The sequence below is a fragment of the Choristoneura fumiferana genome, chromosome 2, assembly GCF_025370935.1.
Source record: "Choristoneura fumiferana chromosome 2, NRCan_CFum_1, whole genome shotgun sequence".
NCBI lineage: Eukaryota > Metazoa > Arthropoda > Insecta > Lepidoptera > Tortricidae > Choristoneura > Choristoneura fumiferana.
Window position 1 is genome coordinate 18,962,754 of NC_133473.1, and position 24,179 is coordinate 18,986,932.

Sequence of the window (24,179 nt, forward strand, 5' to 3'; positions counted from 1 at the left end):
AAAAAAAACCCACGACGAGGGAACGGGCAGGCGGGGCAGTTGTGGGTTGTCAAGGCAGACCTCTTGAGGGAGGTTTGACCTTAAAGGAGACCTAGTAAGTTATTCTTTTGAGTAAAACAATAAGACTTTTTAACAATTTTTTAATTAAATTTGAACACAAAAATTAACAGGCCTAATTTGACAAAATTAAAAGTAAAAGTATTACGAGAATCTCAGGTAGTGAGTTCAAGCGATTTTATTGAGAGGTGGTTCTGATTATCGGTCTCCCTGCCTACACTTCCCTGGAGTCGGAGAGAAGAACCCGGAGCGAAGAAGCTGGCCACAGCAGGGGGGCCTGGTCCAGCTGAGTGGTCGTCGGTGCCGAGGTCAAAAGGGGCCTTAGGGCGGCAGGACGAGCAGCCTGGACAAGTGTTCCACGCCGGAACGATCAGGGTCTTGGACGAGCCAGGAAGGATGTGCAGTACTCCGGAAGTTAAGGCCGTCAGGGCTTAGTGTCAGGTTAGGGCGTAAGGGGCCGCCTGAGCCGTGAGAGCTGTAGCCGAACGGAGCTTGAAAGTTGTAGCCCGTTGCAGAGCGGAAAAGCTGTTAGGCCGTACGGAGCTTGTAAGCCGTACGAAGGTTTGTAAGCCGTACAAAGGTGTGGGAAGTTGAAGCCGTACGAGGTGCCCAAGTCTGGGCGTATGGAGCTTTCGAGAGAGCTGTTTAGTGTAGTCTGAGCTGTTGAATCTGTTTTAACAGCTGTGCTTCAGCTTTTAAGGGCGAGAATATTACAGTTAGAATTCCCCGGTCACAGCTGATCGACAGCACCCCCCTTGGCGACAAAAAACGGTCAAGGGTGAGTTGGTTATAGATATATTTAGTCGTACAAACTCGTGTAGTAAATGAGTGTAATAAAATGCCTACTTTTATAAAATAAATAAGTAAATAATAAATAAATATTAAATACATATTATTACGTAAATAAATGAGTCAAGAGAAAACTACGGTGGCGACCTCTAGAGTTCGTCCGCCATTCTGCTCAGAGATCCCTTATTGAGGAAAGCGCCATCTAGCTTACACTGAGCTAACTAAGATGTCAGCGATCGCCTGTGTGCATCGTGACAGTACGCCCGTCCCTCCAAAAGAAATTTGAGCCTCATAGCAAATTTCGATAAAAAAAATACACTATGACATAACGCTTACATACGTCGTCTCTCATACTATGATCATACTTCTACTCTCATGGCGGGTCAAACAACAACAGAGGCTTGTTGACCCTTATGTCAAAGGAATAAAATGTGTTAATGGAAGGTGGACGTTGTATGCATTCATAAAAATGTAATTATAGACATTAATTAAATCTGTGATTGAAATTACCATCCGTCCAATCATTAGAGTTTTGAATTACAGAGGCTAAGGGCATATTTTACGTGTTACCAACCGCACGGGTTCCGTAATTCAAATTTTAAAATACTTTTTAACGAGTTGCAAGTTCTCGGGTAAAGGCTTAAGGACAGATCAATTAATATTATAATAATGAGTGGCAGACCGCGACAAATGATTATACTAGTTTAGCGTGTACCAAGTAATATGTACGCGCTATAAGATTTAAAGAAAATAATAGTGCAAAAGGTGCAGCTATTATACGTGCGCGCGGAGGCGGCGCGCTAAAATGACTTGATTCTATAAATAGAACCGTGCGTCTAAGTGATAAGGGAGTGTGATAAGACAAAAATTAAATTAACACGCGTGCGCATTCTACGGTGCTAAATGGAGACTGATGTGACGGCGCGCGACAGCTGATCGCCCGTCCAGATGCATTATGTAATTAGTACATTGAAAAGGAAGCAAGTGATGTATTATATATTGAAGCATATAAACAATTAATTAATCTGTGATTGGAATTACCATCCGTCCCCAATCATTAGAGCTTTGAATTACAGAGGTTAAGGGCATATTTAACGTGTTACCAACCGCACGATTCCGTAATCCAAAATATTAAAATACTTTTTAACGAGTTGCAAGTTCTCGGGTAAGGGCTTAGGACAGATTAATTAATGTTATTGCGATTATAGATTGACCGCGAGAGGGTCTGACGAAGTATAGACATTTTAAGTGTTAAGCACGCGGGTTATCAAATTAAAAGAAGTTAATAATAATAAGAGATGTGACTAAGATTTGTCTGCGCGCGGATGCGCAGCGCTAATAAGTTAATTCTAAGTATAATAAATACAATTGGGCTGCTAGGTACGTAATAAGAAGTGAGATAAGAGGTTTTAAAAAATAACATGCTTGCGCATGAGCCGGAGTTAAACATGGCTGAGTGGAAAAGCGATGCGTGTGACTGCTGTTCTAGGTGCATTTAAATGTAGGTAAACAACCTTGCTAGGCAAGTAATTAGGTTGTTTATCATTTATTTAGCTTGCGCGGTTACTACCTGCGCTTGAGGGAACGGTAAGTAATTCTATGGCAGAGCATAGTTACGAATACCGCAGTTAAATATAAGAGTACCCTAATCTATTTTATAAAAAGCGTTAACCTGTCTGTTCGCGATCGAAGTATAATGATCTCTAAGCAGGGAACAGACGGTCGAAAATAGAGAGCACACGCATAATAATAATAAGATAAACTGGTTTTATTAACTCTGCGACCAGTTGATTTTTAGCAAGCACCTCGAGTAGTATGATATGCATTTGTGAGTTGTGTTGGTGGTTTGTGTAGTATGATAGCCAAAATGTGGTAGTTCTCCAACACACAGTACCTAAATTTAACTCTCCGTATGTTACAGTGCTAAGAAAATTACTAGTAGGACACAAGAAATAATAAGTGTTGTGTATCTCCCAGTAATGATCGAATGAAATTTAATTAAGAGACCGCGTTGAAGTTAAGTTAATAATAAAGTTTGGAAAAAAAAATGTCAGTGTGTTTACCGAGATAATGATAAACTGATTTTGATGAAAGATATAAATAGTGGTTCAGATATTTTAAAAATATAGAAATATCGTTGCTTTTCTATAAAATTGTAGGTATTTCAAATACGTTATTTAAAAATGATTTGAATCGTTAGAATTTCAAATTCAGTGGTTGGCAGTCACTAAATTTAAAATAACTGTTTCACTTGAAGCAGCGGTGAACAATATTAGTGAAAGTATAACTGGCGTCAGTTACGGTTTAAATTTAACTTGATGAAAACTAGTAGGTAGAATTTGAATTGAACCGTTAACGTATTTGAATTTAGTTAATGCACAATATTTAGTTAACTTTAGGGTATAGATTGAAATTGTCGTTGAGATTTGAATTTTAAAACGCCGTCCGTTTCAACTGTGGCAAGTGACAGTTGAAATTCAAATAGCCGTTGACGAGAAAGTGGTCAAAGGTCGGCAGAGTATTTGAATTTAAAGAAACGGTAAAGCAGTTTAAAAATTAGTGTTATTAAAAGAAAAAAAAAAACTATTAAATGAACCACTTAAGATCTCGGTAACAGAAACACTGGTTATGCCTATTATTCGCCTCTTACGAATTCCTAGACGGGGAATGGCGTTATTTCTAAGCCCCGACCACCATACAGGGGCGAGAAAAAACAGGGTACTTACTGCGAGATACACAGAACACACAAGATACACAATAAATTTTGCACAATCACTGCAATTCTAGGCAGAAAAAACGTAACAATCAGAACCTCTCAAAAAAAAAACCCACGGGCGCCACTGTCAAGGGCAGACCTCTTGAGGGGAGGTTTGACCTTAAAGGAACCTAGTAAGTTATTCTTTGAGTAAAACAATAAGACTTTTTAACAATTTTTTAATTAAATATTGAACACAAAAATAACAGCCTAATTTGACAAATTAAAAGTAAAGTATTACGAGAATCTCAGGTAGTGAGTTCAAGCGATTTTATTGAGAGGTGGTTCTGATTATTCGGTCTCCCTGGCCTACACTTCCCTGGAGTCGGAGAGAAGAACCCGGAGCGAAGAAGCTGGCCACAGCAGGGGGCCTGGTCCAGCTGAGTGGTCGTCGGTGCCGAGGTCAAAAGGGGCCTTAGGGCGGCAGGACGAGCAGCCTGGACAAGTGTTCCACGCCGGAACGATCAGGGTCTTGGACGAGCCAGGAAGGATGTGCAGTACTCCGGAAGTTAAGGCCGTCAGGGTTAGTGTCAGGTTAGGGCGTAAAGGGCCGCCTGAGCCGTGAGAGCTGTAGCCGAACGGAGCTTTGAAAGTTGTAGCCGTGCAGAGCGGAGAAAGCTGTAGCCGTACGGAGCTTGTAAGCCGTACGAAGGTTTGTAAGCCGTACAAAGGTGTGGGAAGTTGAAGCCGTACGGAGGTGCCCTAAGTCTGGGCGTATGGAGCTTTCGAGAGAGCTGTTTAGTGTAGTCTGAGCTGTTGAATCTGTGTTTTACAGCTGTGCTTCAGCTTTTAAGGCGAGAATATTACAGTTAGAATTCCCCGGTCACAGCTGATCGACAGCACCCCCCTTGGCCGACAAAAAACGGTCAAGGGTGAGTTGGTTATAGATATATTTAGTCGTACAAACTCGTGTAGTAAATGAGTGTAATAAAATGCCTACTTTATAAAATAAATAAGTAAATAATAAATAATATTAAATACATATTATTACGTAAATAAATGAGTCAAGAGAAAACTACGGTGGCGACCTCTAGAGTTCGTCCGCCATTCTGTTCAGAGATCCCTTATTGAGGAAAGCGCCATCTAGCTTACACTGAGCTAACTACGATGTCAGCGATCGGCCTGTGTGCCTCGTGACAGTCGCACGCTGCAGCGTGCAATGACGGCCTCACGGTCCCACCGGAAGACCAGTGCCAGCTCTTGAGCCGGCATGATGCTGAGGTGGGTCCGTTTCGTGAACAGTAACACTGTTTTTTTTTTCTCTCTTTTCTTTTATGTAAATTATTCTGTCACTGTTCCGAATAATGTATTTTCTTTCTTTCTTTCTTTCTTTTCTTCTACAGCTCAGTCTGTTACTTAAATGTCAAATGTTTTCCTACTATTGTTTAAAAGATACAGCCTTGAATGGAAATAATGGAACCTACAACATAGCAGTATCCTAATAATTTATCAATTCGGTCTCAGGAAAAATAACTTCTGTTCCATAATTTTTATATTTCCGTGTTTTGAACATGAAACTACCGTGAGTGAGACTCACTCATATTAAACAATATTGTATTGTAACGGATAACTCACGTCTTAAATCGAGTTTAGCTCGACATGTTTCTGGCTAATCCGTAGCCCTTCTTAGAAGCAACGACACTCGGCGGCTGCTGCTTGCAGTGCGCGTGCTGCAGCAGCCGCTGAGTCGCGTTGCTCCTAGAGAAAGGGCTACGAATTTGCCCGAAACGTGTCGAGCTAAACTCGATTTAAGACGCGAGTTATCCGGGACAATATAGTTTAATATTTCCGTGTTTGATTACAAACGCTTGCCTGGCAACACTAGCGGTCGAGACTACTTTGGCTATGGAGTAAAGAGCTCTCGAGTCTATGGGCGGCCTGCCCCGTCCCCTAGGAAGGGCCCTGGATCAAATCACCACTTATTTCGATGACAAGACCACGGCTCAACTTAAAAGAAAACTTAAAACGACGACCAGATAGTCAAGTGGTTTGAGAACCTGGCTATGAAGCTTGAGGTGCCGGTTGGATCCCCGGTCGAGGTAGATATTTGTATGAATAATACGAAGTTCGGTTAAAACTCGATAATAAGCGTATTCCCAGAGATAAACCACTAGATCGATTTGTCATCCCCGAAAACCCCACATACCAAATTTCATGAGCCGTTTCCGAGATTCTGTTTATTACTTATATAGGTATAAATGCTCGTTTAAAGGTATTAGATGTTTGTTTTCGAGTCTTGAACGTTTATAAAATGAGAATGGCCGATTAAGGGGCTGTTTCACCATCCATTGCTCAGTGTATAACTGACGGTTAAATGTGATGCCGTCTGTATTTGTTTTGTTCGAGACGGCATCACATTTACCGCCAGTTAACACTAATCAATGGATGTGTGAAACAGCCCTTAATCGGCCATTCTCATTTATTGTTGCACCTTTCTAATTACTGTACCGATTTTTTTCCGCACTAGTGACATGGTAATTGACTTGAGTGCACAGATAAATGTAAAATGGCAGCCATCCTTTTTCTAGATGTGCACTCAGTTTCAGTGCCGTGTCGCTTTTGCCTCACAAAAAAGCAGTATAATTAGACAGGTGCACAATAAAATGAGAATGGCCGAACTTAAATACACATTTATAATAATTGTCTAAATAAGTAAGTTTATTTTAAAACAGCGTGCAAGTTAGGTACCTAATTGCATTTTAGTTACGTTGACATAGTTACGAATAGAAGTTTGATTTTTACACTTCTTCAAGGAGTAGCAGACCTGAGTATGAGATAAATATAGCTTGATCCTTGGTACACGTCCATCAGCCAATACGAGTGGTCTATCAATTTTTAAACAAAATCCTATTCCTATCATATGAAAATGTCGCTAAAGTCGAACTTTCACGTTGACAGACACGTCTATTGGCATTATTGTTTTATGACATGCAAAAATTATCTATTTTAGGGTGGTAGACCCTTGGTAGACCACATATTTGGCTGAGGATACCTGAGAAAAATGGCTTGATAGACGGACAGACGAACAACAAAGCTTTTTTTGCAGACTCTACTTTTTGTTGACTGTACATGCAATGACATCCAAAGTACATTTCCGTACCGAATTTCAAATCGATGTCATAAACCGTTGAGGAGTTTCGTCCTGCAGAGACGATTCTGCCTGGACCACCAGGATGTCACTGCCAGATTATTGCATTGTCACCAGATTTACATAAGTATGGCAAATTTCAAGTCAATCCGATCACTGGCAGTGGGTCAAATTCAACTTGCAAGATTTGACCCGCACATACATTCAGAGTTACATACATTGCAAGTTAAATAAAAGCTTGTAATGTAAATAAAAAATAGAAACTAAAACGAGAGCGAGTATTTAAAGTAGCAACTTCTTAAAACTAACAAATAACAACACATGAGTTTAGAACTAGTTAACATATCCTCCATGTTTGTGGAGCTCCGAAGTTATAGCATTTGCAATGCTAATATCGTCTCTCTAATTGCGTCAGCGCATTACCTAGCACTGGTGAAGTGATGGAGAATTTCTAAACACATAAAAATTAAAATTACATAGGTACTTACCTAATGAGTGATAGGTCCAATGAGCCACGTCACTTGCTTGTCATTTTTTTAAAGCTTTTATATAACTTGCAATGTATGTTTAATGTTGTATGTTATTATATGCGCGGGTCAAGTCTTGCAAGTTAAATTTGACCCACTTCTAGTAATTTGATTGGCTTGTAATTTGGCATACTTATATTAAATATATTGACCCGGATAAATCACGTCTTAAATCGAGTTTAGCTCGACATGTTTCGGGCTAATTCGTAGCTTTCGTCTTCGGAGCATAATTTAACCCACATTCAAGTTTATTACGTTTGATCCTAAGCTGTGTGAATGCTCTGACTTTATTTTGCCATATCTCTCCGTAAAGTTTTGCAACATGAAACTACCGTGAGACAAACTCATATTAAATATATTGACCCGGATAACTCACCCGAAACATGACAAGCTAAACTCGATTTAAGACGTGAGTTATCCGGGTCAATATATTTAATATGAGTGAGTCTCACGGTAGTTTCATGATCAAAATTGCATACTTATGTAAATTGCGTGACAATACAATAATCTGGTAGTGACATTCTGGTAGTCCGGCCAGGATTGTCTCCGCAGGGCGGAACTCTTCTTGAAATTTGGTATACAAATGTAGGTATAGTTTGGGTGACAATGCAAGTACTAACAGTCAACAAAAAGTACATTCAGCAAAAAAGCTTTTATAAAAAATGATTTTTTTACCAAAAACTTGCACAAATTATTAATTTATGCGCGGTAGTGATCTCTTACCATCAGGAGACCCACTTGCTCAGTTGCCATCCAGTCGAATAAAAAATAATTGTGTTTATTCGACTAGGGCAAAGGATTGAGTTCCCAGGAGACAGTTGCGTTTCCGCGTTGAGTTGCCAGGCTCTAACGGTGCAAAAGGCTGCTGGCATCTGGTCACCAGTCGTTTTTACCAGGCGCAATCTCTTTTACGAGTTCCTTCGCACCTGGACCCATAGGTCTAAAGTTTCTACCCCAAATGGTGTAAATACGTAACTCTGCCCTATACAGGCATAATACGGTATTTGACTATTTTGTATCTGTTTTATAAATTAAAACTACACAATGCCTGTTATCGAATAGAAAAACAATTTTTGAGCTACCTTCACAAATAACAAAGTTATAATGGTTTGAAATTCAATATTAGACAGAGAAAGACATACTGGCATGTGACGTCACACGCCAGTACCGCCATACTTGCTGCAAAGAGAAAAACGTTTGAGGAAGAGACAGGTATATAGAGTTTTCAAAAAATCACTATAAATCCAATTTCAACCGATTTAAATTTTCTCTTCGCTAAACACTATCTGTATATCTATATATTCAAAATAATATTAAGATATGGCAAAATCAGGAGTTGTCAAATACCGTATTGAGCCGTTGTATAATAACCTCCATTATCAAAAGCGCCGCCCACAATTCAAAGTACCTACCGTTGTTTATTGATATGACTGCATTGCTCGACACTGCGAAGTTTAAAAACTTAAGTTCACGAGTCTGAACAAAAGCCAGCGATATTAATATTATAATATTTTATTTAACTTGAAAAAAAAACCGGCCAAGAGCGTATCGGATACGCCCACAATAGGGTTCTGCAGCCTTTATGAAAAAAACAAGTGATATTTTTCTAAGGATTTAGTACGGAATCTTGCAAGTTTAGGTGTATTTATTTATACCTTAACAGTGTTTGCTCTTAAACTACCAATGATTCTCAAGCAAACTTAGCTGTTATAGTTTTCCTAGTAAATTTGATAACTATAGGTAAGTACTTACTAGGTACAGTCACCAGCACCAATATCTGACACAATAAGCGTGCATAAATATCTGATACGACTCTATTTCTAGGGCCGGAAGGACGTGTCAGATATTTTTGCACGCTCCGCTGTGGCAGATATTAATGCTGGTGACTGTACCACGATGTTTTTTTAAAACAACATTTAGCTTTTATCTAGAGGAGGGATACTACAAAAACAGAACCTATTAGGAGACAGCCAGAGGTTTCCAAGCTATCTTTGGCCTCGTAATAAAGTTTGTGAGTCGGCGAAGTTCGTAAGTTTCCTAAGCTGTTACATATGAATATTTAATTAAAATTCAATTAGCGAGCTCACGGCACGTGCAAGTTTCAACATAATAGTTTCACCTCGGGTTACAAGTTAGATGAAACAGTTTGCGCGGTGATTTGGGGATGTATATAAACAGGTGTAGTCTTATAGCTAAGTAAAGCGCTCGGTACCCTTAGTGTAAGTTTTCGGTTACAAAATACGTCTCGATCGCGTTCGCGTTAAAATCTCAATTTGTATGGAAACACGAACATCGCAAACGTTCCGCTAGAGGCGCTGTTCATGTTTGCATACAAATTGTGGTTTTAACGCGAACGCGATCGAGACGTATTAGCGTCATGTATGTCTTTATTTGTTCTGTTTGTTCCTATGTTTGTTTTTTATGGCGTTAAATAAATGTATGTTCTTTCTTTCTTTCTTTCTTTATTTTGTAACCGAAAACTTACACTAAGGGCATGGTTGTTTTATGCGATAAACGCTGCGATTAAACGCAATGCGTTTGACGCATCAATTTGCATCAGATAATTTAACAATGTCTTACGCGGTGAGTAGGGTTGCCAACTATACTGTTAAAAACGGTGTTATACTGTTTTTCACTACATTATACTTTTTAATGTTGAACTAAAATAAAGCATGCCAAATAAATTACCTAGATCTATCAAAGAGAGTGAAAGTTTTACAGCCTTATTCATAAAAAATCCTTGAGGTTTGATCGGTCTGTTACTTAGCAGACTGATTAAGCTTGTTAGACGGTTGTCAAGAAGTATGATTCATAAACGCTTGCTAGCAGTCTGCTAGTTGTTGAGCCGCTGATAGACTGATTAGACTCGTTATGTTGGCCACCTTGACAAATCAAAGACAAAAAATGGCCTAATCGATAATTAAAAAAAAAAGTTGACAGCAGTGACAGCAAATTAGCAGGAAAAAAATAAAAAGCGAGATGTTTTGTTTTTCCGCCATTTCCGATCCGCATGTTTATGTTGTGCAAAAAGCATAATTGTGTTAATCATCCTATTTTTTTTTCATACTTATTGTTAATTTATTGCTGCTAATTTAGAGGATTTTTAAATACAAATTCCTGAAAATATTTTTCCTGGTTTTTTTTTTAATCTTTGCGTAACTTCACCCTTCACTAAAATATCTTCGGTATGGTTTTTTGCTCTTGTCAAAGTCAGCTGTTCAAACTTGTGGCGGCCATTTTGTGACTTAGCAGGGAGATAAAGGAGGGTCTACGGTCCGCTAACTTTAGCAGAGCCTTGATCGACTGATTAGCGCTAACAGACGTTTATGAATCATGTTTTTTAGCATCGGGCTTCAAGGAGCCTTCAAGGAGGCTCTAACTTTTATGAATAAGGCTGTTAATATTTACAAACGTAACTTAGCGAAATATGTTATTGAAAATATCTAAATCCGGACCGATTGTTAGGTATATACCGAATATATAACATATACGATTGTTATGCACGAATAGGTATTTTTACAGTCACAAGTTCACAATCAACATCGAAAGTTTGACATGCCACATGCTACTGGCTTATCGGACTGTTTGTGAAATCAACAAACGCCTGAAGTGTGGTCAGCCGCCGACTATCACTTTACTTGGAACTGTGGAAGATAAGGGTTGGAACAAAAAATGGTTACAAAATATCCAGCAGTTCTTAGCCAGCAGAAGCAGAACTTAAGCACTTAATTAAAATCAAAACCTAACTTTTGTTTTTTTCTAACAAACTTAATCGTAAATTCAATGTACCTACGCCATCTTAGAACCCAACTGACGTCGCCTGTCACGCTACAAATATCAAATGTAAAATAAAGATAAACTAATAATTTTTTCATCACACTTCCTCGTAAACAGTGTCATAACATGCAGGCTACCTTGGTTGTAACCCCCTCAAATAAAACCCTCGCCCTTAATGTGCTTGTCATGAAACCCGTGGTCGGTAAATGAGTCATTTCCCGTACTAATTTTCATATCATGAAGCCAAGGTCGGTAAATGAGTTTGTCACTGCATGGTGTGCTGCTACTCCGTGCGCGCGCTGCACACGCACGCCATGCACATGCTGCGGAGAGGGAGGGCGGCGGACTGCTGGCGCTGCCAAGAGCGCAGTTAGCGGTATCGGCAATTTTTGAAAAAATATTAATTTTTCTTTTACAGATATACAATTTTACTCGCAAATGTGATGAAAACATTGTATGTCGCACGGGCGGTACTAGAATTACGAACATCGGCTCATTAAAGCCCTCAGTCTTCGACTTCGGGCTTCTAATAGACTCTCGTTCGTAATTCCTTATTTACCGCCCTTAAGACACAATGTACTATTAAATGTCGCTGAACTAATGTTGTTCAGTTTGACCAGTACGATCTAGTTTTAACCACTTGACAGTCCGACGATACCATGGTATCCAAAACCAAAATGCTTCAAACCGTCCGTGAATACTTTAGTGTCGTAAAGTTTAACCTTGATTTTGTGAATAAATCATAAATTACATGTTATTGTTTTATAAATAGTATTTAAATGAGTAAACATTAATTTACGTCTCAGTATTTCTTCTTTATTCAAAACCTTGTAGTTAAAAAATTGTGGACACACAGCGCGTTTCGTCCGTCGATAAAAAACCCGGACGGTTTGAGGCATATTGGTCGCGCGCTCTGGACTGTCAACTGAACACTGTATACAAGTCTCATACAGTACAATTAAATGATATAGCGTTTTGTACCTTGCCCTGTGCTTCACTCGCGTAATTTTAAATATTATAAGTACTTACTTTTACATTAATTTGAACAATTTCGTGTCTTCTTAACAGCTAATAAAATAGAAATAAACGTGTTGCGTCAGACCACCGTCGGACGCTCTCACAACAGTAATAATTTCTGTCTTTATTGCCGCGCTGCGAGCTAAACGATAAATAATATTTTACGTTACAAAAATTAAAGTATAGTTTATATTGTTATTCAATGCCAATGGCGGAAACTTTTGACGTATTTGCGTTGTTCATTTAGTTTAGTTTATTTTAATTGAGTTTTATAAATATTGTATGTACTTAGGTAGATAGCTCTAGACATAAAATTAAGGTTATTAATAAGTATAAAAGGTTAATTAGGTATACAATAATAAAAAAAAACAAACTGAGTAAGTACATTAAAATTAAATAAGCTAAAACTATAATAAATCTTATTAAGTTAATTTATAAAAGCCATTTTAAGGTTTGGTCCATTTGCCATTGTAAATGAACAATAGTGTGCCAATGTGGTGCCGATAATCCATATTATCGACTCGCATAATTGTTAAAAAGTCAGAATGTATTGTTTGTCATAACTCTTTTTTCTCTGAATTCATAAATTGTTCAGAATTGTTATAAAACAAACTTTACTTAACCTGCAGAGTTTACAAGGATGACCATTTATAAATTTCTGAGATATTTACGATTTACAAACATTAAGTTGGTACATTACTAGTATTACTTTCAAAAATTACGCGACTTGATACGCGCCCCATGTCAATTCTGAGAAAAGCTAATAACATTATCAAAAAACATATACTAAAGGCAAAACTATAGCGAAAATGTTAGACAAAGATACGTTCGACCCTTCTTTTCCACAAAAAATGATAGATTACAGAGCTGATTTAAGGTTGATTGAATACCCTATTTGCATAACGTGGTATTAGCATACGACGGTTAAGCATAACGACTGGATTAAATTAACCTTCGCGGAACCCTTATGTTAGGGTAGTAATTATAAACCTAGGGGAGGGGGTTAGGTAGGGGCACTGCTTTGTAATCTTAGTTTTAGATTAAGATAAATTCTACGCATAGTTAAGGTTTACTGGACGAATTTTTTAACCGAATTCACAAAAATTAAGGGTTAGGCAGGGGGGAGAAGGACCCGTGCTGTTACGCACATATGACACCATACACTTACCCCATGTTTCACCATCCATTTATTAAATTTATTTGACGGATAAACGTGATGACGTCTCTGTTTGCTTTGTTTGAATAGACGGAGACGGCATCAGGAGATCGGAATTTTTGCGGCATTTTTGATCTTAGTGTCTTCTCACTTATCGGCTTCCGATATTCAATATCGATATATCGATACACAACATGTTCAAAAAGATTAAAAGTAGAGGTCAACAATAGACGGTTTTGTCCTTTCCAATTAGCTTTTGAGCAGTCGAAAATGTACAATGAATAGTTAACATTTCTAATTTAATAATTCAATTTCATATTTAAAGTCTGTTGTAGTGCTAATAAGTGTGCCATTAGTGTCTTTATAAAAGATATTAAGATTATTATTTTACGATAATAATCATTATCGATGTCATTTAGGTAAAGTCGATAAGTGAGAAGTCACTATGACAGATCAAAAATGCCGTGAAAATTCCGATCTCTGGGCATCACATTTATCCGTCGAATAAAACTAATCAATGGGTGGTGAAACAGCCCCTTAGTCTACTCGTGACCACGTCCACTTTAATTAATGTGGTCGAAACGTGGAGTTCATTATTACTAGTGTGTTTAGCGTGTCAAGGCCCTATTGTGGTATTTAATTATGAATTAAGGTTCCCAATTCGACTGTTTTTTTGTGTGTTTCATCACAAACCTAGACCTAGAAAGGTCACACAATTTCGATTATTCTTACTTTAGTCGAGAGCTAGTGCTTTCATGTGGTCCAATTAAAATTTTATAAGATCTGACGATTTACTGTCATTTGGTGCAAATGGAAAATGGACAACTCGAAATTATACCATAGAATAAGTACTCGTAATAGGTAGTACAAGTACAGAAGGCACGATTCTTATGCCTAAACGTCACTTAATACGGCAGTGAAGCTTTTGCACCAAAATGACAGTAATCGATCTGACAAGTAATTTTCGAATCTTTAATAATACGAGCAGTAGACATTTAATTATTATAACTTAAAACAGTAACACTAAAAGAAAGAAAAATAATTACAGTATATTTTTTTAAATAAGTCTTTAAAAAACAACATTAATTTTATGATACCGTTTGTAGAGCTTAATTGAACTGCTGGTGGTGGTCTATTACAGGCTGAAATAGTTGCCATATCAAAGATAATGTTGCTCATTTATTATTTCGGCCCTACATGACGTGGGTACTTGGCCTCGTGCTATTTCGAGAGTCGCCCAATTCTTGATACGAAACATTTATTTTACTGTAAATGCCGCCTTTGAGGACTGAAATAAGTACCTACATTAAAGAATCTGACGTAGATACGTATCCTACGCGCAGAGTACCTAACTTATAAATGTAAAATATTTAAAGTTAAATGGCATCTTATTTTATCTTAAATGGCATCTTATCTTATAGAAGCCGTGGTGGCCTAGTGGTTTGACCTATCGCCTCTCAAGCAGAATGTCGTGGATTCGAACTCCGGCTCGCACCTCTGAGTTTTTCGAAATTCATGTGCGGAATTACATTTGAAATTTACCACGAGCTTTGCGGTGAAGGAAAACATCGTGAGGAAACTGCACAACCTGCGAAGCGATTCAATGGTGCGTGCGAAGTTCCCAATCCGCACTGGCCCGCGTGGGAACTATGGCCCAAGCCCTCTTGTTCTGAGAGGAGGCCTGTGCCCAGCAGTGGGACGTATATAGGCTGGGATGATGATGGCATCTTATTATCCTGTGTTCTGTTATTTTCATGTGTTTTTATGTACAATAAAGAGTTTTACAATACAATACACTAAAATCACTGTTAGTCCGGGGTACAGTCAGCTGAAATGGCTTTATATTATAATGTCTTAAGCTTTCCTGATTTTCACTCATAGTCAAAATACCACGCACTTATCTACCCGTCTCCACGTCTACTCGTGTGTCTACTCGTGACCACGGCCACTGTAATGTTGCCGAAACGTCGAGGTAAATATTACTCGTGTGTGTTAGCGTGATAGATAAGTCCTGTGCGTGGCATTTTGGCTTTATATTTACAAGCATTTATTTAACTTGCAATGTCCGTATGTTGTAAAGTCTTCAAATTTCACACGCTCGAAGTAATTGGATTACATTATACGACTATTTAAGTACGTTTTGTGGGTTGAGTTTTTTGGGTAAAGTGCCCGAGACGGACGAACAGACGGAATAGAGTTACAAAGTTTTTGTCATTCTGATGGAACCCTCAAAATGATTTGTATTAAGGTGACTTTGTGGAAACGCTACAGCACAGTATATATTATATAAGCTTTAAATTATATATATACTGTGGCTACAGCTACGTGAACTAACATTCCATCTCTTTCCAGCTTGCGTGGAGGAAGACTGCATAGATTGGGAGGGCAAGTCAATCCCGCACGGCTACTCTACGTGCCGGGGCCAGGGGTTTGCTCGCTCTGCGTGTGCTACCACTCGGAACCGATGTGGTGTAAGGCCATCTACTGCGATCCACCTTATGTAAGTACAACTCATAAACCTATTATAATAAACGGCCCAACTCACGAATATAAGCCAGGAAAGGTCCGACTAGTTTCGATCGTTTCGCAAGATCTTTTTCATAGATTTTTTCTGCGCGAATGCATATTTAAGCAACGCGCCGCGCGTCATTGCGGCCGGCGCGACCGTCGTGAACGCACTCACCTATGAAAGAGATCTTTCGAGAAAAACTAAATTTAAGTAATTTTATCATATCAATATGTCTCACAGAGTTAAGGGTCCGGCTACACCCTCAATCATACTTGTACAAATTCCCATTTGCAGAAGCAAGCATGTGCGTTAAGACGGCAAAACGGTATATGAGTACCGCACAAATGGCTTTTGAACGCCTTACTGTTTTTACGCAAATTTTTGCACAAGCGTTTGCGCATGCAAGTCGCTTATTCGTGTAGCCGGGCCATTATGTAAACCAAAATAAATATTGAAAATCAAAAACCTGCCTTACAGACGAAAAAGAAAGAAACAAGTCTTGTGGTTTCTGTGTGGAACTTTGTTAAGTAACTTAAAGTTCAACAGGCGAAACCAATTCAAAATCTTGACCAGCTCTAAAATACTCAGTAATGTCTCGACTGTCAGGCGCGGATCCAGCCCTCAAAAAAGGTTGTGGTCACAGCCACCCGAAAATCGGTCAAGTGCGAGTCGGAGCATGAACTCGTCCATGACATGACTCATGCATTAACGACTTTTGAATTTGATCATTTCCCTTTTCCGCGCATCAAGACATTGATCATCCAAGCATCTCGATTGACTGTGAAAGTGTATCGTCACAAGTCTATTAGGGTTGTGGGCATGCCCATCGTGCCCACAACGGTGGATCCACCTTTGTCGACTGTTAATCTTTAAGATACATAACAGAATTCAGAATTTAAAAAATCTTGTGGTATAGACACCAAAATTTTTCTTTTTAGTTTTTTTAAGACAGTTGGGTTTATTTATGGTTTTATTTTGTACTTCTTGATATTTCTAAACTAAAACTACACTAAAGAAATAGACATAATCAATTGGAACTGCAGTATTAGAGTAGAAATGATCGCAGAGCACCGATGCATTCAAGTGCAGTCGACTGAACTTCGTCATTGTGTTTACTTCAATGAACTTTCTCGTTTCGACGCACAACTTACGGCCTTTTCGCAATTACTAGAACAAACCTCGTTATTAATTCAACAACTAGAAATGTTAATCATTCCTGTTATCCTGCTTACTGCAAACTGTATAAATGTGAACATTATTTGTACCATCAGCCAAATAAGTGGTCTATGAATTTTTAAACAAGTTTCTATCAAATGAATATGTCGCTAAAGTCGACCTTTCAAGTTGACAGACACGTCTATTGGCGTGCAAACGATTATCAACTTTAGGGTGGTAGACCACATGTTTGGCTGATGGTACCTAGGTATATGTGTGTCATCAGGTGTACCTACTGCGGTTTCGGCAAAATATTTTTCTCCAAATTTCACTTCCCTAAAAACTTATCGCAGTAGTTTCTTTTCCCAAACGAATCTTTAGCATATTAAAATTTCGCATTATATTCATTTGGTCAAATTATCATTTGGAATAATTTTACATTGTCAAGTTTTATTACGACAAACGTTTACTAAGCAAACGTTTTCTTTTGGCTAATATTATTTTCCAAAAAAAAGTTTGTTCAAATTATACTTCGCACACGAATCAACCACAAAAACCATAAAAGTAGGTTATGTTAGAACTGCGTCCCCTACAGAAACGAAATGCTATCAGAAGAGTAGGTTAGGTTAGGTTTGAACTGCGTCCCCACAGAAACGAACTGCTCCTAGAAAAGTAGGTTATTATGCCATGCAATATTTTGGGAAGAATACTTTATGCCAAACGATACATTTGACTAAAAAAAATGCTTGGTAATATGAAACATGACTAAGTAATATTTTTGAAACAATAATTTGGCAAAAAAAAAAATACTAACCGTAAAATTGCGATAAGTTCTTTTAGGAAATGATTTTTGCCAAAAGATAATTTGAGTAAATTACTTTAAAATGTGATACTTTGGGAAAAGTTTTTTGCCCATACATTAGTAATCCGTGTCATCATCATCGGCGCTAGTATTATTTCACGAAAAACTATTTCACGAACGACTTTATCACGAAAACTTTATCACGAAAAATCTTAATCACGAAAACTTTATCACGAATTGACTGTATCACGAATAGACTGTATCACGAAAAGACTTTATCACGAAAAATCTTAATCACGAATATGTCATTACTTTTTGGATTCAAGATAGCGGATGACATTTCAAGGCCGGGAATCGTCCACTGCTGAACAAAGGCCTCCCCCTCAGAACGCCACAATGAACGACAATAAAAATTCCTCGCAACTCTCACGATGTCGTCAGTCCACCTAGTGGGAGGCCTTTTCTTTAATTGTATACTATAGTTTTTAAGTATTACATTTGTAATTATTTTATTCTGAAAAATAACTTCCTGCCTAGTTTTTTGCGGTGCATTCTTCTTGGCAGTGATGGTCTTTCTAAAAGCGCTGGTAGTTTAAAAAAATGACGTGTGAAATTGCCCATTGCGGCCTATTACTGAATAAATGATTTTAATAACTTTACCGTTTAAAATAAATAAGAAATTAAAGAAATGTTTTTTAAAAGTGTTGGCGACTGGCTGCGGTATGACCTTTTTTATAACTATACTTTTTGACACTTGCTTTTTTAATATGTTTTTACGTTCATTGTCAGTTGTGATTTGTTTGCCCGATCTGTCGGTTCCAATACATAAAATGACCTTTAATCCTATTAAATAACCTATCATTTAACCCGTGTTTCCATCAATCTTCCCATTACTCTCCATACAGTCCACCACTAGCTATCAAAAGACACTGAACTAATATCGTTTAGTTTGACGAATACGATGTTTAAATTATTTGCTTCTGTTAAAGAGCCCACCCGTATACTTTCAGTCGAGCTCATAAACTTGTGAGCAAAAATTTATGAAATAGTTTTGAATCAAATATGATACGCTTTCAACCGACTTCAAAAAGCAAATGCCGTAGTTTAAAGGGACAACTTCTCACTGAACTAATTTTATTCTAAGGGGAGAGTTTTCAGTAGGTTGACAGGTACAGTCGAGTTGAACTTGTGAGCAAAAATTTGATCAAAAATATCTGAACACGACTCTATTGTTAACGGCGTAGAATCAAATTTTTGCTCACAAGTTCAACTCGACTGTACCTGTCAACCTACTGAAAACTCTCCCCTTAGAATAAAATTACTTCAGTGAGAAGTTGTCCCTTTAGATTACGGCATTTGCTTTTTGAAGTCGGTTGAAAGCGTAGGTACCTATCATATTTGATGCAAAACTATTTTCATTTTAAATATGCCGCCCATATGGCGCATTTGTATTCATAACGCATTGTCAAGCCGCGTGCCAAATAACGTTTTATATTCGCTGCCAAAATATGTACTTAGCTGAATTCGAACGGGCCTTATTTACTGGGTAGTGGGTACACTGCTTGTTTTATAAAGTCAAGATTCTCTTGCTTTTAATAAGGCCAAGGAAGACGTTTGGAAGACCAGGCATTCTGGTATTAACTGTTACTATAAAAGTGTTTCTCCTGTCATATTTACTTTTAAGTAAAAAAAAAGTATCCGGGACATTTACCATTTTTCATCACACTTGCTCATAAACAGTGTCGTAACATGCAGACTACCTTGTTGCAAACCCGCAAATAAAACCCTCGACCTTAATGTGCTTGTCATAAAACCCGTGGTCGGTAAATGAGTCATTGCGCGTACAAATTTTCTTGTCATGAAGCCCAAGGACGGTAAATGAGTCAGTGCCCGTACTGATGGCGCTGCGCCGTGCCGCGTGCGCGCGCTGCTGCTACAGGACTACATGGACCACATACACACGCACGTTGCGGCGCATGCCGAGGGAGGGGGAAGTAGAGGGCGACGCTGCCAAGAGCACAGCCTAAGGTATCGCCAATATTTTGGAACAATTATATTTTTTCTTTTACAAATAAAAAATTTTACTTGCAAATGTGGTGAAAAACATTGTATGTCGCACGGGCGGTACTAGAATTACGAACATCGACTCATTAAAGCCCTCAGTCTTCGACTTCGGCTTCTAATAGACTCTCGTTCGTAATTCCTTATTTACCGGGACATTAAGACACAATATATATATTATGTCATTCGTATTAGAAATGACAACAGGATGTCATCTATTGAGCAATAGTATGTCGATCATTGAGACATTTACCATACAATCCATTTTATATCAGTAGTAATAGGAGTTACAGCAAGGTGTCATGCTTTGGACATTATAATGTCGATTACTGGGACATTTACCATACAACACATTTTATATCGTTAGTAATAGGAGTTACAGCAGGGTGTCATCTTTGGACATTATGATGTCGAGCACTGGGACATTTACCATACAACACATTTTATATCAGTAGTAATAGGAGTTACAGCAGGGTGTCATCTTTTGGACATTATGATGTCGAGCACTGGGACATTTACCATACAATCCATTTTATATCAGTAGTAATAGGAGTTACAGCAGGGTGTCATCTTTTGGACATTATAATGTCGATTACTGGGACATTTACCATACAACACATTTTATATCGTTAGTAATAGGAGTTAAAGCAGGGTGGCATCTATTGGACATTAAAATGTCGAGCACTAGAACATTTACCAAACAGAATCGTGGTAGTTTGGGACAGACAAAGCCTCGTATTATGCCCATGCATTGACTAATCCACTGTCTACATTAAATGCGCCTAACTTTTAACCGCTGGTCGTGTGCAAGGGGTTGTATGTATATTTGTATTCCCTGTGCAGTGCACTATTTGTCTTCTGCTGTCGGCGTACCTAGTGTTTAGCTTGCGAGGACGATGTATTGATTAAACACACGACTGTCCACGAGCCAGTAGTTAATTAATTTACTACTGGAAACCTATTTCATTTAATGCTCCAGCCAGTTTTTTTTAAATTCAAAGTCAGAGTTAAAATACCTGAATATTCAATTTAGGCTATAAAAAGAACCACCCCCCCCCTAAAAATAACCCTAGATCCGCCACTGCTCTGATTACGTTGGGGTTGACATGCAAATAAAATCGTATACAAGATGCGCTACATTGCAATGCCGTAAAGCGAACAAAATCGAAGTGGTTTGTCAAAGGGCGCATATACCTACCTAATACGACATGTACAAATTTTCATTCAGGTCTAAATTCGAATGTAATATTATTTAGTAATCAACAAAGAGTCATTGTATTGTGTGAAGGTTTTGTTTTAGTACGAGTTTATAAGGAGGAATACAAGTACATATCGAAAGTACAAACTGAAACATAGATGCACAGAAAAACCAGAAAAAGAGACCAGCGCTGGGAATCGAAAAGCGCTGGGTCCTCAGCATTCCGTGCTGCGTGCTATGCTATACCGCTAGTCTGTAGAAGCGAGGATAGGTAAATGAAGCGTTTCTATTGGTTCATGAATAATATATTCCTCGCAGCACACCCTCGCAAATCTCTGGTGGAAACACAGCTTAATGTAAGCAGCGTTTGTCGCAAAAATATAAACAGATGAATTATTTAAAATAAAACAGGATCCGCGATATCAGGAGATAAATAATCCCCTGGATTCAGCTCGGCTGAGGCGTTTTACGTGGACTTAGTTGATACAAAGACAATATGACTAAGCCCTAGCAAGCCTTATTAAATATTTACTGCTACATTTATTCATAAGGCACTATAGCGTCCTCTGGATGGTTTGGTAGAACCATAGTTACGTGATGTGGATACACTGCAACGTACTACCTACATTTGGAATCTAAATACAGAGACCTTAAGGTAAACGTACGAGTGTTGTATGCCCAATAGACGACACACTGCTGTCATCTCTATTGCTAATGACATAAGATTAAAGATGCTAACTATTGGGGCAGCGACGAGCACTCGTACGTTTATATTGCTATAGTTTTGTTTGTAGCTAGTAACGCAATAATATATTTTTTACCAGTATTAAATTATCCCATACACTAATGTGGATGTTTTAACTTTAACCCGCCCTTTGAGGATAGTTTGACCATGGTTTTTTAGCGAACCCACTCGCGATATATTTTTTAACGGACTAAACTTGACATTATCTACATAAAAAACTTTTCATCCATTAAACGGGCTAAAATCCTCTTTAAATTCGGATCTTAGACTAGTAAACATTATTGGGGGCAACAGCTTGCATAACTTAATTCAAGACTACCTTTTTTTGTAGATTTTTAGACTAAAAGGTAACAACTTTAGGGTTAAATTGTGTGGCTGCCGTCACCCATTACAGGGATAAGCTTACGCTACAAAAGGCTGGAGCTGGCGCTTTTGCTAATTACAGAAGCGCTTATAATCGCGCTTATGAGTGGCTCTTCAAGGACCCTGTTGTCGCTGCTGACAGCCTTATCTTAGAGTAGCAGATTAATTAGTTGAAATAAAAATTGATATCTTTTAGGATGCCTTAGTCCCTTATACTATAGAAGGACTATACTACGAAGTGCAAAATTCGAACTTCGTATTGTGCCGCCCTGCTGACGCTTATTTTTTTTTACTCGACTGGATGGCAAACGAGCAAGTGGGTCTCCTGATGGTAAGAGATCACCACCACCCATAGACACCTGCAACACCAGGGGGATTGCAGACGCGTTGCCAATCTGGAGGCCTAAGATGGGATACCTCAAGTGCCAGTAATTTCACCGGCTGTCTTACTCTCCACGCCGAAACACAACAGTGATAACACTGCTGCTTCACGGCAGGATTAGCGAGCAATATGGTGGTAGCAATCCGGGTGGACCTTGCACAAGGTCCTACCACCTGCTTATTATTTAACACGAGAGTGAGAGGGACTTTGATTTTCGAATTTGTAGTAACCCCTCTGAACTCGTAGTTTCGCCATGTAAAGTCGGCAGCAGAAGTAAATGAGTAACTGTGGTGCTTAAAATTACCTAAACACTCTCATATTCTCTTAACACGTAACCGCTCATACATTTCTGCTGCTGACATCTGCATCTTAGCTCAGAAACTCCTAATAGAAAGCAATTAAGATTACTCTGGCTAGAAAAATGATAACTCTTAATCTTACTAGAAAGCTGCAATTTGGTATAGGCGTACGATAATAACAATGTAAAATTTTTGTCAACTTAACGAGTCAAAGCTTGGTAGGAATCTACCAAAGCCAGTACCAACCAAAGCTGTTTGGTTTTCTCAACATTTTTTTTGTTTAAGTTTTTCTCTAACGTCCATTGCAACGATCTAGTACCTCTAGAGAAAACGACCGACAAAGCGCAGCACTGAAACTTTACCTTTCCTTCTAGTTCTGCAAAAACTTCCGCGTGGGCGAGCGGTGCTGTGAGTTCGAGTGCCTCGACCCTCCTGGTGAAGACAAGAGGTACCGCGAGCGACAGCGACTGCGAGCCCTCATCCTAGCTGGCAACTCCTCAGCCCACCACATCACACCTTCCCATGAGCTGAAATACGGGATATCACTGCTGGCTGTGGCAGTCGCCAGGCTCGTTTGAAACGTGGAATTCCTTTAATAAAAATGGACAATGCTTCTGAGTTACTGAAAGAAGACGGCGCAAGATCTTACATGTTACAAGCTAAGAGCCATAAGTCCTTTGGCATTACCTCATACAGAGCCGCAGTTGGGTGGATTATGCGAAACTGCTGTCTGATGCATCAAAAGATGAGTGTGAAAAAATACTTCAGTAACGTTTATAAAATGTCAGGGTCAGGTGTCGTTGTCAAACAGACTGTTGGGAACCAGAGTTAGCTGTTGTAAGGAGACGTGGAAGATATTTTTAAGAAAGTAAGGAGGACGGTTTAACACTGCTAATGCCTTTTCTTGTGTAAGGAATTTCTTTCTAAGGCCCTATGGCAAAGTGGTAAAGTACCATAGGGGTAACAATTCGTCTGAATTGTGATGATTTTGTTAGAATTAATTGAACGAATGATTATGTTTCAAAATTTCGACAGCTAGTTTCCATTGAAGCATTGTTTTACTTTTTCAAACCGTAAAAAATAGAAACAATAAAGAACTGTATTGCAGAAAAATGCTAAACGAAAATCTAGCGCGGTAAAAGGAATTATGTGGCTGTGAAACATTTGAATAGGAAAAGAATATCTTCGGTAACTCTGCCGGGGTGGGGATTGCATAAACTGTATGGAAATGAATGTTAAAACTGGAACTGCCGATGTTTACATTTTCTTGTTGCATTCTTTGTACAGCGAAAGTGATCAAATAACAATTATTTATTTTAGACGATAAAGAGTCAAACACATTGGTGAAACTGCTGAAAATGCCTATATTTTTCATCAAAGCTCTTGCTAATTTCAAACACTTTACGATCAGTTTGTGAAAGGGACCTCATTGAAATAATTTCTACTCTTTACTTACTATCGTCTTCTTCTTCTTAATAGTGGCTGTACTAAAATGAGCT

At 38.5% G+C, this 24,179-nt stretch overlaps 2 protein-coding genes across 2 annotated transcripts in view; one reads left to right on the forward strand and one right to left on the reverse strand.

Annotated features, from left to right (window-relative positions):
- LOC141445312 (neural cell adhesion molecule 2-like) overlaps positions 1-24,179 on the reverse strand; it is a 359,544-nt gene that overhangs the window by 286,066 nt on the left and 49,299 nt on the right. The gene's annotated exons all lie outside the window — the stretch shown is intronic.
- Positions 14,102-23,425, forward strand: LOC141445556 (integral membrane protein DGCR2/IDD-like). Its single transcript, XM_074111393.1, is given in 4 exon segments — positions 14,102-14,123; positions 15,519-15,569; positions 15,572-15,666; positions 23,055-23,425. Coding segments are annotated over 4 exon segments (372 nt in total). The 3' UTR covers positions 23,259-23,425.